The following is a 17,467-nucleotide window of genomic DNA, read 5'->3' on the forward strand; positions in this document are numbered from 1 at the left end:
ACATTTTTCTATTATATTGTATTCCAAAACAATTTTGTTACTTACTATTTATATGGTCCATATAATAAACACCAATCTGCTGATCGTAAACTATTTCCCATCCTAAAGGCAGCTCGTCTCCAACACAGTCGGCAAAAGTTAATGGCTTAGTTATTCTGCAGGAAAGAAAGCCAAATTTTTATTACATTCTTATATTGCTTAGTTCCATAGAAAGACATTTCCTTACTGTAAGACTCTTGCCATTCAAATTATCAAAAATTATTACTTTAGCTAGATAAACTGATGCAATGGGCCCATGAAAGCAGACAGGCAAAATGAATGGGAGAGGCCACTTAGTACATCTGCCCAAAGGGAGTTAAAAGTGATTTTCTCAGGCTTACAGAGTCAGTGCCAAACCAAGAATAGAAGCCACATGCTTCACAAATTTTCATTTAATATGGAGACCTCCATGAAAAGACATTAAGGGCCAATGTAATGGTTAAATCAGCGAAAACAAGCACACACTGGTATACACTGTAGCAAAATGGACATTTCATCATAAATGTACTGACATTTACTCACATCACAGGTAAAACAAGGCTCACTCTTGCACTCCCCTGGCCCCAAGGTCTGCTTTCTATGATTTAATCATTAAGGAACATCCCCCTTTTAACTTTCTTGGTTAGTGCAGTGGACTTTGATCCTGGGGAACTGAGTTCGATTCCCACTGCAGCTCCTTGTGACTCTGGGCAAGTCACTTAACCTTCCATTGCCCCTGATACAAAATAAGTACCTGAATATATGTAAACCATTTTGAATGTAGTTGCAAAAACCTCAGAAAGGCGGCATATCAAGTGCCATTTCCCTTTCCCTTCCATAGTCACAAAGCACCATAAAAACGGCCAGGTTCCACTGATGTAGTGTTGACATATAAGAACAAAAGAATAGCCATAATGGGTCAGATGAATGGTCCTTCTAGCCCAGAATCCTGTTTCCAAAAGTGGCCAATCCAGATCAGAAGTACCTGGCAGAAACCCAAATTGTAGCAGCATTCCACGTAGAACCCCAAAGAATAGCAAGATTTCACTCAGAATCTCAAACAGCAGCAACAATCCATTCAGAACCCCAAATAGTAGCAACATTCCATGCTACCAATCCCAGGGCAAGCAGTGGCTTCTCCATCTCTCTCAACAGCAGACTATAGACTTTTCCTCCAGCAGTTGAAGAATTGCTTAGCCATTCTTGGATGCAGGAAATATCATGCTTCACTATTTGAACCAGCCCGAAACTTCATTCTGCAAATATCACTTTTTAATGTTTCTCCAACACTCTCGATGGAATTTATAGCAATTTTGCATGCATTTGATACAAATTATTTATTTATTTATTGATTGATTGATTGATTGATTGATTGCATTTGTATCCCACATTTTCCCACCTATTTGCAGGCTCAATGTGGCTTACAATGTATCGTTATTGGTAGATAGAGATTGGAAGATAATCAGTGTTGCATAAAGAGCGTGAATAGCATAATAAAGAGTGTAAACAAGCATCTATAATAAAGAAGACTGTTCTAATATTCATAAGGTGGAGAAGAGTCACATTTACAGCTGCTGATCTTTGTGGTATGCCTTGTTGAAGGCATATCATCTGTACAGCGCACAACAAATGTACTCAGCACTGTACAGAGGTTAATTGGGCAAGAAGCTGAATATTTTTCACGTATTTTATAAAGTTGCGTGGAGGGGCATAATCGAACGAAAACGTCTATCTCCATGGGCGTTTATCTCCGAGAACGGGTCCTTGAAGGGGCGGACCGAACCGTATTTTCGAAAAAAATAGATGTCCATGTTTTATTCGACAATTTGTGAGCTGGGCGTTTTTGTTTTTCAGCGATAATGGAAAATGAAAGCGCCCAGCTCAAAAAAGAATAAAGCCAAGGCATTTGTTCGTGGGAGGGGCCAGGATTCGTAGTGCACTGGTCCCCCTCACATGCCAGGACACCAACTGGGCACCCTAGGGGGCACTTTTACAAAAACAAAAAAAAAGGTAAAAGAGCTCCCAGGTACATAGCACCCTTCCCTTGTGTGTTGAGCCCCCCAAATCCCCCTCAAAACCCACTGCCCACAAGTCTACGCCATTACTAAAGCCCTAAGGGGTGAAGGGGGGCACCTACATGTGGGTACAGTGGGTTTGGGGGGTTGGACGACTAATAAGCATTAAGCAGCACAATTGTAACAGGTAGGAGGGGATGGGCCTGGGTGCACCTGCCTGAAGTCCACTGCACCCCCTAACAACTGCTCCAGGGACCTGCATACTGCTGCCAGGGAGTTGGGTATGACATTTGATGGTGAAAATAAAAAGTTGTGAAACATCATTTTTTGTGGTGGGAGGGAGTTAGTGACCACTGGGGGAGTCAGGGGAGGTCATCCCCGATTCCCTCTGGGGGTAATCTGGTCATTTAGGGCACTTTTTGGGGCCTTATTCGTGAAAAAACAGGGTCCAGGAAAAGTGCCCTAAATTCTAGCTACAAACGCATACTTTTTTTCCATTATCGGCGAAAGGCGCCCATCTCTGTTCGGGTGATAACTATGCCCTAGTCCCACCTTCACCACACCTCCGACACGCCCCCGTCAACTTTGTACGCTTCCGCGATGGAGTGCAGTTGAAAACGTCGAAGTTCGGCTTTCGATTATACCGCGTTATTTGTTTTTGTGAGATAAACGTCCTTCTCCCGATTTAGGTCGGAACTTGGGCGTTTTTCTCATTCGATTATAAGCAGGATAGGCTCCTATGTATCTTTATAAAACATTAGCTCACATTCTGCAGAAATCATGCCAGCATTGAAGACGTAGACATTTATGTCTGCTCAGAAGCAGGTGTACATGTTGGTGTGTAAATTATGACTCCGCCTGTACTTCATCCAAACTCCTCCCCTGTGAATGCCTACTCTACTAATAAGCACCTTCTTGCACTGTGTGTACTTCTAGGTGTGGCCTATTTTTATATGTAGGTTCTTACTTCTTAACAGTTTAGGAACTAGACAAGACATATAAACACAGGGCCTTGAATGAAGGCATCAGGCCATGACTGAGAGGAGTTAAAGTAGGTGGCATTAAAATGAGGAAGGGGAAACCTTCTCTGAGGTACCATGAATGGGGCACTGGTAATGTTTTGAGGAGAACTGCAGTTGCACAAGTTATTGCTGATCAGTTTCTCTTATATCTTGTAAAATGCCTAGAATAATCAACCCCAATTTTGTCTGAAATAAAATATAGAAATACTGCTTCTCTTCTGTCTACAGCTCAATTGGAATCTGTTGCATGAGCAGAAAGAACTGAGGTTCAGCTATCAAAAGCAGCTTAGGGGCCTTTTGACTAGCCGTGTAGGTGGGTCCACGCACCAATTTTGATCTACCGCGTGGCCCGGGTGGTAATTTCATTTTTTCGCATGTCCACTGTGCGTCGGAAATTTTCCAGCGCGTGGTGCTAACCAGGCAATAATCGGCATTGTACGCACATAGACCATTAACACCTGGTTAACGTGTGAGACCTTACCGTTAGGTCAATAGGTGGCGGTAAGGTCTCAGGACCAAAATGGACGCATGCCAATTTTCTTGCCACATGTCCATTTTCTGCCCAAAAAAGGCCTTTTTTGCAGGTGCGCTGAAAAATGAACCTGTGCGCGTCCAATACATGCATCAACACCAGCGCAGGCCATTTTTCGGCGCACCTTAGCAAAAGGACCCCTTAATGGATGCCTATAGTGAAGTCTATGGCTCTTTGTATCATTTAAAAAGGTTCTGTCACACATTTATTTTCAAGTTGAAGACAAAATTAACTTAAACTGACTAGGTTCAGCCTTCTTCTTGTTATATTTTTGTAAAATAAAACCACTAATATTGTGGATCTCCATTCTGATTTGAAGATTAAAGTGGAAGTGAAGTTTGTGGTTATCATTTAATTCAAGGGACCCAGCTTGTTCACAATTACTCATGCTAAGTCTAGACATCACTTCCTGAACCATGTTCGCTATAAGCGTTCCTTTCTTGGGGATCTGGGAGAGGGAGGGGCAAGGCAAGCTTAGATATTAAACACAAACATAAATCTTATTCTGTACATAGAATAACAGAACATTTTGCTGGTGTAATAATTGCCTATGATTTAAGTCCCTCATGAGATATGTATAATTTAAAGCAGCAGTGCTGGCAAAAGAAAATTCCAATAATACAGCTGGCTGCTCAAAAGTACCAAAATCATTAAGATTCCCCTTTTTGTTTTGATATTTATTTCATCCAAACACAAGTGCAAGATTTTGGAGGTTTCTCCAACTTAGTTATTCCCAGCATCATAAATCTAAGTTGGGAACCTTCTGCGCCAGTCTTCACCAGAATCCCATACAGGCATCTTAGTGATACAAATGGACCATCATAGGAACTATCCAAAGATTATGAGGTACATGCAGACATCCATTCTAGAGATGAATCAGGGTCTATGTTAGCCATGGCTGAGGCCCAGGGTAGAAAGTTGAGGGGGGACTCCAACGCCCATTAGCTTTGCCTTCTTCAGCTTCAGGCAGGCTTGGAATCCCCTCTAGCCTGGGGGCCTATGGCAATTGTCCTGGTCATACCCCCTTCCTCCTACTGCCAGCCTTGTCCATAATCAAATGTTATCTATTTATAATTTATTAGGATTTATTTACCACCTTTTTGAAGAAATTCACCCAAGGCAGAGTATAGCAAGAACAATCTGGTCATAGAGAATAGACAATTTCAGCAGAAAAAACATTCGAACAACAGTATTCATTGTGGCACATTACTTACAATGTCAATCCAATATATAATAAAATACACAATGTAAGCAGAGATGGAACATATATTACAGACAGGTAAGATAGAGTAACAGGAGTTAGAAAATAAGGGAACTAATTTTTTAAAAATTGTGCATATGAAGTAATTTTGTAGGCTAACTCTGGCCCTGCCTTGCTGTTTCAATCTCAACCACCATCTCCATCCGATCTACAGTTAGTCAAGGAATATCACAGCATGCACAAAATTTATTCAGACAAAAAAAAAAAGAAAAAGATGAGCCTAGAGCAGTCCCAGGACACATTTATACTTTGGATGGTCAGCATCACCATTAAGCACTGTCGGTGAATTACTCAGGTTAATGTTCGTCAATCAAATAGCAGGCTTAAAAGTAACCAGACAACTTTGGATAATTTAGACTGGATATACAATCCAAAACTTTACTTAGGATAAGCATCAATCTCAACCGGTTATCTTTGCCCATACATGGCTTCAACATACCAGCATCTAAATTGATACTTCTCAACCCAGTTGCTTAGGTTTTCAAGCTCAGGGCCGCCGAGAGACTGAGCCAGGGTTGAATCGCCATCGCCGCCCCAAAATTGTCATCGCCACTGCCACCCCCACCCCCCGCCCAAAGTACCTTGGCTGGCTCTGCCAGCTGCAGGCAGCGCGGCTCTTTCCTCTGCCCAGCATTGCCTGCCCCTGCGGCTGCTTTCCTCAGGTCGCACATGCTCAGTCTGAAAACTAAGCATGCGCGGCCTGAGGGCCCTGCAGCTGCTAGGCAGGCAATGGAAGGGGGCCCGGTGCCAGAGTTCTCTCTCCTGCTCCTGTCGGGACGTGATCACCCGGGTCCCATCAGGAGCAGGAGAGAGAGAGAGACCCAGACCCAGACCCCCCCCCCCCCCCCCCCCCGGAGGCCTGGGAAATTTTGCCCCCCCCCCCCACCCCCCTCTCGGTGGCTATGTTCAAGCTATCTACAATGACTGATTGGGTAGGTCTCTAAAACTAGCTTGATAATTACTGCTCTAAGCTACTATACTGTAAAGCCTAGAAGCCATATTGTTCCTTGAGAAACACAGATGCCTCCTTAAAAGGACGGCCAAGAGAAACTATAGAACATGTCTGAAACCATATAGTACAGTATCGCAACTATAGTATCGCAAGAATTCGCTACTACCAAAAAAGTTCTATCTTCATCAAGTGCCTCTTCAATACGAACACTGGCAACTATGATATACCAGTCATGTGTGTTCAGCTTTACTCTGTATCACCTAATGCTCAAAGTACAAGGAAAAGAGCCTCTTCATGACAAACAATCTTAGTGACTTACGACCCAGTTCTAAAACAAGCAGTTATTCGGAGGTCAAGAGCAATGCACATTAAAATAACTCCAGTTAGTTATTCAAGCAAAGTTATTCTCACTTATGTGCTGTAATTAAATTCCCTTGCTCAAGTGAGGAAAATAAGTAGAGTTAAAGCCAAAAAAACAAAACTTTATCAATGGCCTGCAACAGTGATATCTATCCATCTAATCTTGACGTAAACAACAGGCAAACCTCTAATATACCACACTGGGCTGAAAATATGTTTATCTGCTTCAAAGTACAGTAGTAGTCCCTAGTTTCCAATATGTCCAACACTTTCAACCATCACTTGAAAAACAGTGGGAATTCCAGCAACACTGTTGCGGCTACCCAGGGAAGTCTTCTGACCCAGGTCTGCGAAAACAGTCTTCATGAAAAGCTTATTTTGACTGCACTTGTGGGTGAGTGGTCACTTCCTATCCATGACCATATTAATTCAGCAAAAACACAATTACATTTCTGAATTCCCTTAGTCAAGAACAGAACTTAGTCCATTGGTGAAAGAGATGCTGTTCAGGCTAATTCAGTTCCTTTATAAAAGAAAGTGATAAATTTGGCGTTGTTTTTTAGGTAGAATACATATACTTTCAGTACTTTTTATTAGGACCCCTGAATAACATACTTTCTTTGCCTTAACACTGCAGTGTTGAGTTATCTGTCTTTGGAAATACCTTATATATATACATACATACATATATATATATATATATATATATATATATATATATATATATATATATATATATATATACACACTATATATTTTTTTTGCATCTTTTGGAACATTGCATACACAAACTGGATATTGAAGACTCTTTGTCAATAAATCGAGCCATTCTGTGACATCCTGACGTGTGGAGTTTGGCTCCTTCCATTCCTTTTCTCTCCTAGTCCTCCAAAACCATTATTTATGCATTTCAGCAAATATGGGCAAAACAGTTATGTAAGGAAATCATGCATGAAACATTTTGGCATTAACTAGCGCCTTTAAGAGAAGTTGGCAACGGTCTTGGAATTTAACCTTCCTCAACAACTGACAGACATGCAAGCAAAAGCCTGAATGTGGCTTAAAAATATCATATCTTACAAAAAGCAAAGGAGGATGAGTTCAAGCTATTAACAATGAAAGAAAGAATGTGTAAATAAGGATGAGAAGGTGAAATAATATACCGATTGTCATAGAGTACTAACATGGCAGTGTAGCGGAGCCGATAAAAAGCAGAGCGGTAAACCTGAAGACTCAAGTTCTAAGAGCTCAATCCTGTCGTCACCACCATCGTCACTTTGTAATCTATATAAAACTCTTATTGTCCTTAATTTTTCAAATTCCCAGATAAGCAAAAATAGGAACATACTAGGCAGAGATTATTCATCTATTCTGGACCGCAGTGGAACTTTGTCAACTTTATGATTTGTTGCATTTTTGAAGTTTAAAAGCTCAACTTTTGAGGCAAGCATTCAGTGAGAGACGAGGCAATTGAGGACTATATGGGGTTTATTAGAAATTGTACGGGATAGAGTTATGGCCATCAGCTGGATGACTTTTATAAAGTTTTTACAGACAGTGATGATTTGTTTAGTGTGTGTATGTGGGGGGGGGGGGTATTTTGTTGATGTTATTGTTATTCATCTTAGGCGGCACCCAGAGAAGCTTTATCAAAGCACAAATTTAATTATTAAAACAAAATTACTTTAGGGGGATTGGTGCATTTGGTGACCACAGAGCAGCTGAGAGGTTCCTGAGTGACAGACAATTGGAAACACTGTGGAGTGGCATAAAAAAACATTTTTTTAAACTTTGTTTGCATTCACATTTGGCTTGTAATTACTCTGGGGTCCTTTTACTAAGCTGCAGGGAAAAAGGGCCCTGCGGTAGGGGGGCCATTTTTCCCCCGCGCCAGGGCCTTTTTTCCTCAGCTAGTAAAACGCCCCCCAAAATGGCTACAAGCTAAGATAACTCTTACAGCGTGGCCATGCGATGGGGAGCACTTACCGTCACCCATTGTGGCAGTAAGGGCTCCCATGGTAACCAGGCAGCATGCGGCAATGCCCGATTACCACCGGGTTAGCACCGCACTAGGGAAATAAAATTTCTCGGAGCACTGGAAATGGCGCACGCTCCAGCCGGAACTATCGCTGCTGGCCACATTGGGCTGGTGGTAGTTATGTTTTAACGTGCAGTAAGCCCACACTGGGCTTACCGCCGCTTTGTAAAAGACCCCCTCTCTTGCCTGACATACTGTGACCATTCACTGAGCACAATCACTTGATTAGATGTAGTTCTTTAAATAATCATTTTTGGTGAACATTGTGGTGATAGTTTATGGTTAAGCCTTAAAATTTGCAAAGACCCTAATATAATGTGATAATATACATTAATACTGATAATTCAGGCTAAAAATTATAAAGCATTTGAATTGATAAATTCCAATTAAGTATTGGAGGTTTTTTAATGTCATTTGGCTTTTTTCTCCACTTGTATTATATTTTTTTGTCAGTGACAGAGAGTGTGCCTGTGATAGTACCTGCTGTAGTCCTTTAGATTTGTACTTTTTTTTTTTTAGATTTGTACATTTGTCCTTTAGATTGTAAGCTCCTTTGAGCAGGGACTGTCCTATGTTAAATTGTACAGCGCTGCGTAACCCTAGTAGCGCTTTAGAAATGTCAAGTAGTAGTAGTAGTAGTAGTACTGTAGTCCCTATTGTTGAGACAAAGAGGGGGGCATTTAGCTTTGAGACTATACTCCGTGCCTTTTTCTTTTTTTGTGTGCTGGTTTTTGCACTGTTTTCCGTAGTGGTCACATGTTTGCCAGCATGTTGAGCAGGGAATTTTGAATTATTTGATACTTTGACCTTTTCCCTCCGTGGATTATTGCATTTTTGAATTGTATATGCAATTTTTGTTTCCTTGTGCATTTCAAAACTTTCGTTGTGATTTCTTTGTTTCAACTGAAATGTATAAATAAAGTAAAACAAAACAACTTTATCTGTCTGCTCTAACGCCCTCATATATCTCACTACCATGTAACACAAAACCCTCTGTAAACCAAATGTATATTCAATGCTATTTCCAGTATCCATGACGAAATGTAAGCCACATTGAGCCTGCAAAGAGGTGGGATAATGTGGGATACAAATGCCATAAAATAATAAATAAAAATCCATTTAGAGATGAAAATCAGGTGCTCGATTCCAAGATGGCGCTTTGAACAGAAGCTCTCGAGTTTGCTCCTGGAAGTTGCTCTTGTCTTTTACCTTTTTTGGTGCCTTCGCTTCGTCGTTGATAATGGGGAAGTGGAGGGGAAAGGTTAAGGAGCACCCCTCGGCTCCCAAAGCCGCTTCATCATTGAGGCAGACGACATTGCAATTTTCCAAACAGCAGCCGAGTCCTCTGGGCACATCGACCCCATCTGCCACTGTCGACGCGTTGACGTCGATAGAGAGCGGTAACGGGGCTTCCCTGAGCCCCGTGGAATGCATAGCACCACCGCAGCCAGGAAGTGAATTGCTTGAGGCAGCTCGAACAGAGATGGACACCGAAGGGGTAAGACCAGACCTGTTCGAGGGGAGGACTGCAGCGGCGGAGACTGGATCCCAGGGTCGAAAACAACAAATTCAATTAGCATTGAAGGTACTACCACAAGATATTGTTTCTAAACTTGCTCGCAATGAGACTCAGTCTCACTCTTCCTTACCTGTAACTGGCGTGGTTAGACCTGCTATAGTGACACTTGAGTCACTGTGGGATATGATTTACAACATTCAATCCACTATGCAAAATAATTTGAAAGAAAACACTTCTGATATTAAGACTCTTTCTGAGGCTGCTCTGACTCAAGCGCAAGTGACTGCACAGCACTCCTTAAAAATGGAAAATGTGGATACTAAGATTCATGAAATGGGGATTTTGGAAACGGCTTTGGTTAAGGACAATAATTTCCTGCATAAACGTTTAGAGTACCTGGAGAACCAGGTTAGAAGGCTTCTTAACCTTAGGTTTCTTAATTTCCCCAAATCACCATTAATTTCCCCATTAGAAATGGTTAAGAGATATATGATTGAAATACTAGGAATGGACAAGGATACACTACCCCCCTTCACACGAGCTTATTATATCTGGAATTTTAAGGAGACGGAGAAGAATCCCTCTGTGATGGGAGAGGGAATGAATCTTACTTTTTTCCTGGAAACTTCATTGGAAATTATTACTCAAAGGTCAACTATGCTGGTCACTTTTGTCTTGGAGCCAGATCGAAATGCTGTATTAAGACTTTCCCTAAGACACTTAGAAAGACTGTTTTTTGGCTCAAAAGTCCGAATTTTTCCTGACCTCTCAAAGCCTACACAGGTGCGGCGTAGGGCTTTTTTAGAACTACGACCCAGAGTTGTGGCATTGGGGGCAAATTTTGTGTTGCGTTTTCCTTGTATTTGTATTGTAATGCTTGAGGGTAAACAATTTCAGTTTATGGAACCAAAACAGCTTAAAGAATTTCTTGATGCGAGGGTGGACGTGAATCCTGTGCAGAAGGAATGGATCCTCAGAAGCTTAGCTGAAATTGGGTGGCGGAGCAGTTGGGGGGAAGAGGGGGTGGTGGTTGGGAGGCGAGGATAGGGGAGGGCACACTTATACGGTCTGTACCAGAGCCGGTGATGGGAGGCGGGACTGGTGGTTGGGAGGCGGGAAATACTTCTGGGCAGACTTATATGGTCTGTGCCCTGAAAAGGACAGGTACAAATTCAAGGTAAGGTATACACATATGAGTTTGTCTTGGGCAGACTGGATGGACCATGCAGGTCTTTTTCTGCCGTCATCTACTATGTTACTATGTTACTATGTTCCCTAAATTGTAGGCTGGGGTTTGAAAACAGAGGAAGCTAATGTATGTTATATATTTCCACTTTACTTTTTGATTCTTGAAATCTTGGAATTATTTTCTTTATTAGTGGTCGGAAAGGCCGAAAAGTTTTTGTTTCCTTAATGTAGTGTATTTTTCTGTAAAATTTATGCCGATTGCTTCTTCACATTGTTTTGTGATATATTATAAATATGAATAAAATAAAATAAAATAAAAAAATCCATTTAGAGCCCCTTTTACTAAGGTGAACTATGGGTGTCTTTGCATTTAAAACACGCTAAATCCATTAGCGTGCCTTAGTAAAAGGGGCCTGAAGAGCCTTGCTTTGTATTCAGATTTTTATGCACTGAGGAGAGACATTATTGCTTAAAAGATTCTGAAAGAATTTGCTCCTTTACCATTCCAATCATTCCTAAACCAAGTTTGCTGAAGGGTTGCTGACACAATCAGGGACTTGACGATTGTTTCTACCTTGATTTCCTGAGTTTGATTTATGAAGAATGATTGCTATCCTACAAACCCAACCCTGCACGTGACTGGAAAATGGATGGAGTTTCACTGCGAGGTTTCAGTCCACCTTTCGCTATATTGGCACATTTATTATTAGCAGCAAACAGCACAGGGTGGAAAAGAGAAAGTGAAAGAAATGTTGGAAAAGCAAAGCTGATCGCAGGCTATCTGAAGAAAGTTCCTTAAAAACAAGAGGGACCCTTCTTCCAGTACCCTCTTTTTGGTAGATCCCCAAGGCTCCGCTCAAAGAACAGAACAAATTACATGAACTGACCATCGCCGATCATGCATACAACTATGTACTACTCCCTTTTAGAAGAGGAAAAATTTAAGTTGCAGGTTATAGCATCATGGCATAGGAAAATCAAGTTCATTTCATCTAACTGATGATGACAGAGAGAGATTGGATGTACAAGATATGATTTGCTTGGCTCCAACAAGAATGGAAAAAAGTTCAGCTGCCACATCTGCCAGCCATAAACCTTGAAGACTTCCCTTTGCGTTCCCCCACCCATCCCCCCAGCAATAGAAAATGCACTTGTTCCTCAGGCATACAGTACTTAGGGAAGGAGATAAGCAGGAAAAACTTAAAAAAATATATATTTTAAAAGATGTTTTTGTTCAGTCATTATTCCTTTTCTCACACAGTATCCTTATATAAATCTAAAGAAAACCAACAAAAAGATGATCCCTGGGTAAAACCGGGGTTTGGGGAGTTTGATGTTATAGGTCCTACCCAGAGAATGTAGTATTCCAGAAGTTAGCACTAGTAGATTGCCTTTTTTTTTTTTTTACCTCTTTCTTGCTGTAGTCGGGTTAAAAGCACATTCCGAGGCCAGCAAAAACTTCTCTGAAGGATGCTGGTTTCTGGGCATGGAGCTGTTTTGTTGTATCCGCTACAGCCCACACATACCCTGTGAGCAGTAATCTAAACAGTACACTGGTCTCATCCAGTTCTCTCCCTGCGGCACAACTTTAAACCAAGGAAGAATGCGTTCAACCTTCCTAAGAGAATTTGTTTTTCTTACACAACCTTTTTACTTTCCTGCATTGCATGAAATATCTTTATAAAAATACCAAAGTAAAACCCCATGTTTTATGAAGCCACAAGAACCTTTAACACAAAACAACTAGGAGGTAAAGGACAGCGACCAGCCTGTGACCATCATGGCACCTGGTAGTAGCACGGTTACTCAATGCCAAGAAAACTCTGAGATGGCTTATATTCTTTCAGAAGCACAAGAAAAGCAAGAGCCAATAGCATTTCTAAGCTTAAACGGACTTTCAATATACTTTGGGAATTATATCCTGATTGTTATTTTATCTTTTATGTCCATGAGCAGACCTATAGGATCTTTTTGACCCCTGAAGCAGGCATTTGCACGCCAAAACACGGCCTGTGTCGGATCATTTTCGGAATAAAGGTTTACACTATTCTCAATCCTGAAGGCCCAGTGTTTGCTTTTCTTGTGCTTCTGTTTATACTTGTATGCTGTTACCCTCTCTTTTGTGATCCCTTATATTCTTTCAGAACAGCATATATTCCTGCAAGCATTGATGCCATTTTGTTTTAGAGAGCACAACGGATATACTAAAAACAAATCCAGGAGAAACCTCTTTGTAAGCCATAGATGACTTCCATTTCCTTCAAATTCCAAAAGAGAATAGGAACATAGAAACTGTTGGCAGTTAAAGCCCAAAATGACCCACTCAATCTACCCAGTTGAGATTTGCCACTTTGAATAGATCGCCAGCTCCCCTTTCCCCTCAGATCTTCTACCCAACCTTTGTAAGACACTCAGTTATCTGGTATAAAGGGTGGTATATCAAGTTGGCATGAACATAAGCATAAACCTCTCAACCTTCCACCTACGCCCCCACCACTGCCACCTCAAGCATGCCCAAAAGTCCATCAGAGTGATGACCTCACTACCTCTGCTAGCAGGTCACTCCAGCTCCTGCTACAAGATTAGATTAGATTTTGTAATAACCCTCACAGGCATCAAATGTTAACAACGCTGTTGTAAAGAGAATCTGGCATCTCTAAGTTCACAAAAGTCCTAACGTAACCTTTGTCTCATCTTGCAGCTCACCCCAGTCTACTTAGACAAACAGTGTTGTCTTGTAAGTATCATAAAGGGTTGTAATCACCATTCCATGCACGTTAATCCAATGCTTTCACACAGTCTACTGCTCTTTATTTTCTCCGACTACACTATAACAATCATGCCCATGGATCATAACCTTCTGTTTGCATCGTTATTAGGCATCCAACAGAACTTTCATTTTTAGAAGGGGTTGAAATTAGTAGTAAGTTAGACCAATGAAAAATGGAGAATTTGTGACTCAAATATCTAAGCCTCCTTCAACTGAGGGCAGCAGAATAAACTTGGTGAAACTAAATCAGTTCCCCTGCATGCTTAGATTGTGAGCCCTCTAGGGACAGAGAAAGTACCTGCATATAATGTGTACAGTGCTGTGTACATCTAGTACAGCTATAGAAATGATTAGTAGTAGTAGGACAGAGAAGAGAGATCTAACAGTTTGTGCCTGGTTCAAATCCTGCTGCTGTTCCTTGTGATCCTGAGCAAGTCATTTACCCTTCTATTGCCTTGGGTATAAACTTAGATCGTAAGCCCTCTGGGAACAGGGAAGTAAATAAATAAGGTATCAACAGTACTGCATATTCGAGTATTAAAAAGCTGAATATTCTTGGACCCTGGGTCAGCCTCATGGATAAGGCTGCGCCGTCCTATTTGAACCTGAGTTGGCCACCAGGTCTAGAAGGGCCTGAGGCTACATAAAGGCGATGCACTTAAATAAAGGGAAGGAGGACAGCTGTCATTGCTGCAGGGATCCCCAACAAGTGGTAGAGTGACCCTGAGAGATCACATGGAAAGACTTCCTTCTAGGCCTCAGACTGACAACCGAACCCAAAAGTTGCATGCTGTCTGAGATGATGGAGGGGAAAGAGGTAATACAAATAAAAGAAAACTATGGGATTTAAACAATCTCTCTCTGGACCAATGAATAGTCTCTACCTTATTTATTAACATGGGGGTAATACTCAGCTGTGGCAGACAACATTTGATTTGAACACCAGCCACCAAAGTAATTGTATACACAAACATTCAGAGCCGGTATCCAGATTCCAGTTGACACTGAATATCCAGGTATACCTTGCCCATCTACACTAGCTGGGTACAGGCAATATTCAGACTGGAACCCAGATATGTAACCAGATAAATTAGGACAGCTTTACTCTATCCAGGCAGTTACCCAATTAATGGGCCGACAATAGCTGCTAACCAGGTGAATGGAAACTCAAGCGCTGCCCCTGGAATTAACCAGATAGTGCCAAGGTGCTCTGTCAAGATTTCTAGCAGCGGTATCCAGATAATGAAGCTGGAAATCTAGGTGTGAACCTATTGAGTAGTACTTAGCCAGGCAGGTGCCATTCCAACTTGGATAAGTCCTGCTGTCATGGGGAAGGGGGAGGGGGTTGATTTAAGCTTACCAATCAGGACCAATATTATAAGGGTGCAAGCAGGTCACGGTTTTCATCAAGATCACTTCCTTATCCAAATGATATACCTTATACAGAGGGAGTTTATGTACCCCAAAATGCAGGAGTCGCATCTTGTCATTTTAATTTTTGTGCTTGCTTTATTGTAAACATTCATTGAGAAGAGATTTTGCTATTAGCAAAGCTCTTCTGAGAAACACCTCATGTTAGGCTGAGCATCCCATCTTTTCTGACAAGAGCAGAGCAATGCTAATTACAATGCTAATAAACAAATGTGTTGAATTAAAGATGCTGAAGAGAAGGGCCTAAAGATGCTGGCAGATGGAAGAGGCTGTTCTTCTTTGGAGTTCTTAAAATATAGCATCATATCAACATTTTCCTGGCTAGTTTAGTTTTGGTCCTTGGAATTCAGCAAACTGGGGTGGATCCCATTTTGAATGCTGACCTGCTGTAATACAGCTTCTGTGAAAGGAATACTTGAAAAACACACAATACTTGTTGGGCCTCTTAGAAATATTCCAGTCAGCTGCCCCAGTGCCTAACAATATGCAACACTGTTTACAAGACATGATAGAAATAGGGATCTTAATCAGAGTGGAAGATGTGGATATTCACCAAGTAAAAAGATAAATCCTTTCTGTTCTCCAGCATCTTTCTTCTTCCCCCCCCCCCCCCCCCCCCCTCCACTGTTGATTTCCTTATGTCCTTCTCCCAGGGTGGTGACCACTATTCCCTCTAACTTAAGCGGGAGTCCTCCAACCACATTGCTACCAGTGGAAGGTGCTGCTTCAATATTGCATTTTTGGATTGGATTTATTTTATATAATCACATTTATGCTTTAGCGTCAAAGTGGCTTACAATTTAATAACACTAAATTCAATGAATATACAAGTTCAATTGCTAGGGCATAGAATGCTGCAGAACTTGATTATCCCTCACTATTTAAGATGTGATACTAAAACAGCACCCCCTAGTGGCAGCAGTGCAGTTGGAGGACTCCTGCTCAACTTAGAACAGTGGTGGTGGTGATTCTACAATCTGCATAACTGCAGAAGCATCACAGCTGGTCAGCATGGGACCTCAGCATCTGTGTATGCTCAAGGCCTGATGTAGGCCGCTTCCGATGTCTATTTTGTTATGCAGATTACAGTTTTGCCACCTCCGTAGAGGGAGGTAAGGAAATAAATGGCTCACAGCAGGGAGGAGGAAGAAAAAAAAGATGCTGGTGACCATGGGGGAGGGGGGGAGGAGAGAAATGCTGGACACTACCGTGGGGGAGTGGGAGGTTGAGAGGTAGGGAAGGAGAGTGATGCTTGATGCCATGGGGGGGGGGGGTGTATTATGGTGTGGTACGTAAAGGAAGGGGCAATACCCCTAGAAATGGCCACACGCTAATTCCTGTGATTAGCACCCGGCCATTTCCTTAAAAAAAAAAACCCCAGCTTTTTACCTGCTGCGTAAAAGGGGGACTCAGTGTACATCAAAAACAGATGCTGACACTACCGCAGGCCCCCTTTTATCGCAGTATGGTAAAAGGGACCCTAAGAGAGGCATTTTCGATATGACGTCTAAGTCCGACTTTGGACGTTTTGCAAAAGTCCAAAATCTGAATAGGAAAGAAGGTAATTTTCAAAAACGAAACATCTTTTTTTTCGAAAATACTGTTTTGAACAAGGTTTTGTGATTTGGACGTTTTGTTTTTAGGTCCATTAAAAAAAAAAAAAACCCACAAAACGTCCAAGTGCAAAACGCACAAAATCAAGCCATTAGGATGTAGGAGGAGCCAGCAGTTTTAGTAGACTGATCCCACAGACATCCCAGGGAAGCAATAAGGCACCCTAGGGGGCACTGCAGTGGACCTCATAAAATGCTCCCAGGCACACATCTCACCATTGCTCCCTCACCTTGTCTGCTGACCCCCCCCCCCCAAAAAAAAAAAAACCAAAACCCACTATCCCCAACTGTACACCACTACCATAGCCCTTATGGGTAAAGGGGGCACCTATATGTGGGTCCAGTGCGTTTCTAGTGAGTTTTGGAGTGCTCACAGTTTCCTCCAGAAGTGTAACAGGTAGGGGGAGGTAGGAGCCTGGATCCACCTGTCTGCAGTGCACTGCACCACCACTAGATTACTCCAGGGACCTGCATGCTATTCTAATGGACCAGAGTATAACATCTGAGGCTGGCACAGAGACTGGCAAGTAATGTTTTTAATCACATTTTTTGGGGTGGGGGTTAGTGACTACTGGGGGAGTAAGGGGAGGTCATCCCTGATTTCCTCCAGTGGTCAGCTGGTCATTTAGGGCACCTTTTTGTGCCTTATTCAGTATAAAAACATCTCTCCATTAGCCCCAATTATTTGCTCCCCAGTCTGAAACCCATTCTTCTGTATCATATTCCTATCCAGCCTCTTTATTCCACT

The 17,467-nt window shown here is 41.9% G+C and overlaps 1 protein-coding gene across 4 annotated transcripts in view; it reads right to left on the reverse strand.

The window, feature by feature from the left end:
• WWC3 (WWC family member 3) overlaps positions 1–17,467 on the reverse strand; it is a 240,276-nt gene that overhangs the window by 156,976 nt on the left and 65,833 nt on the right. For all 4 annotated transcript variants that reach the window (XM_030201618.1, XM_030201617.1, XM_030201615.1 and 1 more), the window contains exon 2: positions 46–155. In XM_030201618.1, the coding sequence (XP_030057478.1) occupies positions 46–155 (110 nt within the window). The remainder of the gene's footprint in view (positions 1–45; positions 156–17,467) is intronic.

Source organism: Microcaecilia unicolor, chromosome 4, assembly GCF_901765095.1.
Source record: "Microcaecilia unicolor chromosome 4, aMicUni1.1, whole genome shotgun sequence".
In the NCBI taxonomy this organism is placed as follows: Eukaryota; Metazoa; Chordata; class Amphibia; order Gymnophiona; family Siphonopidae; genus Microcaecilia; species Microcaecilia unicolor.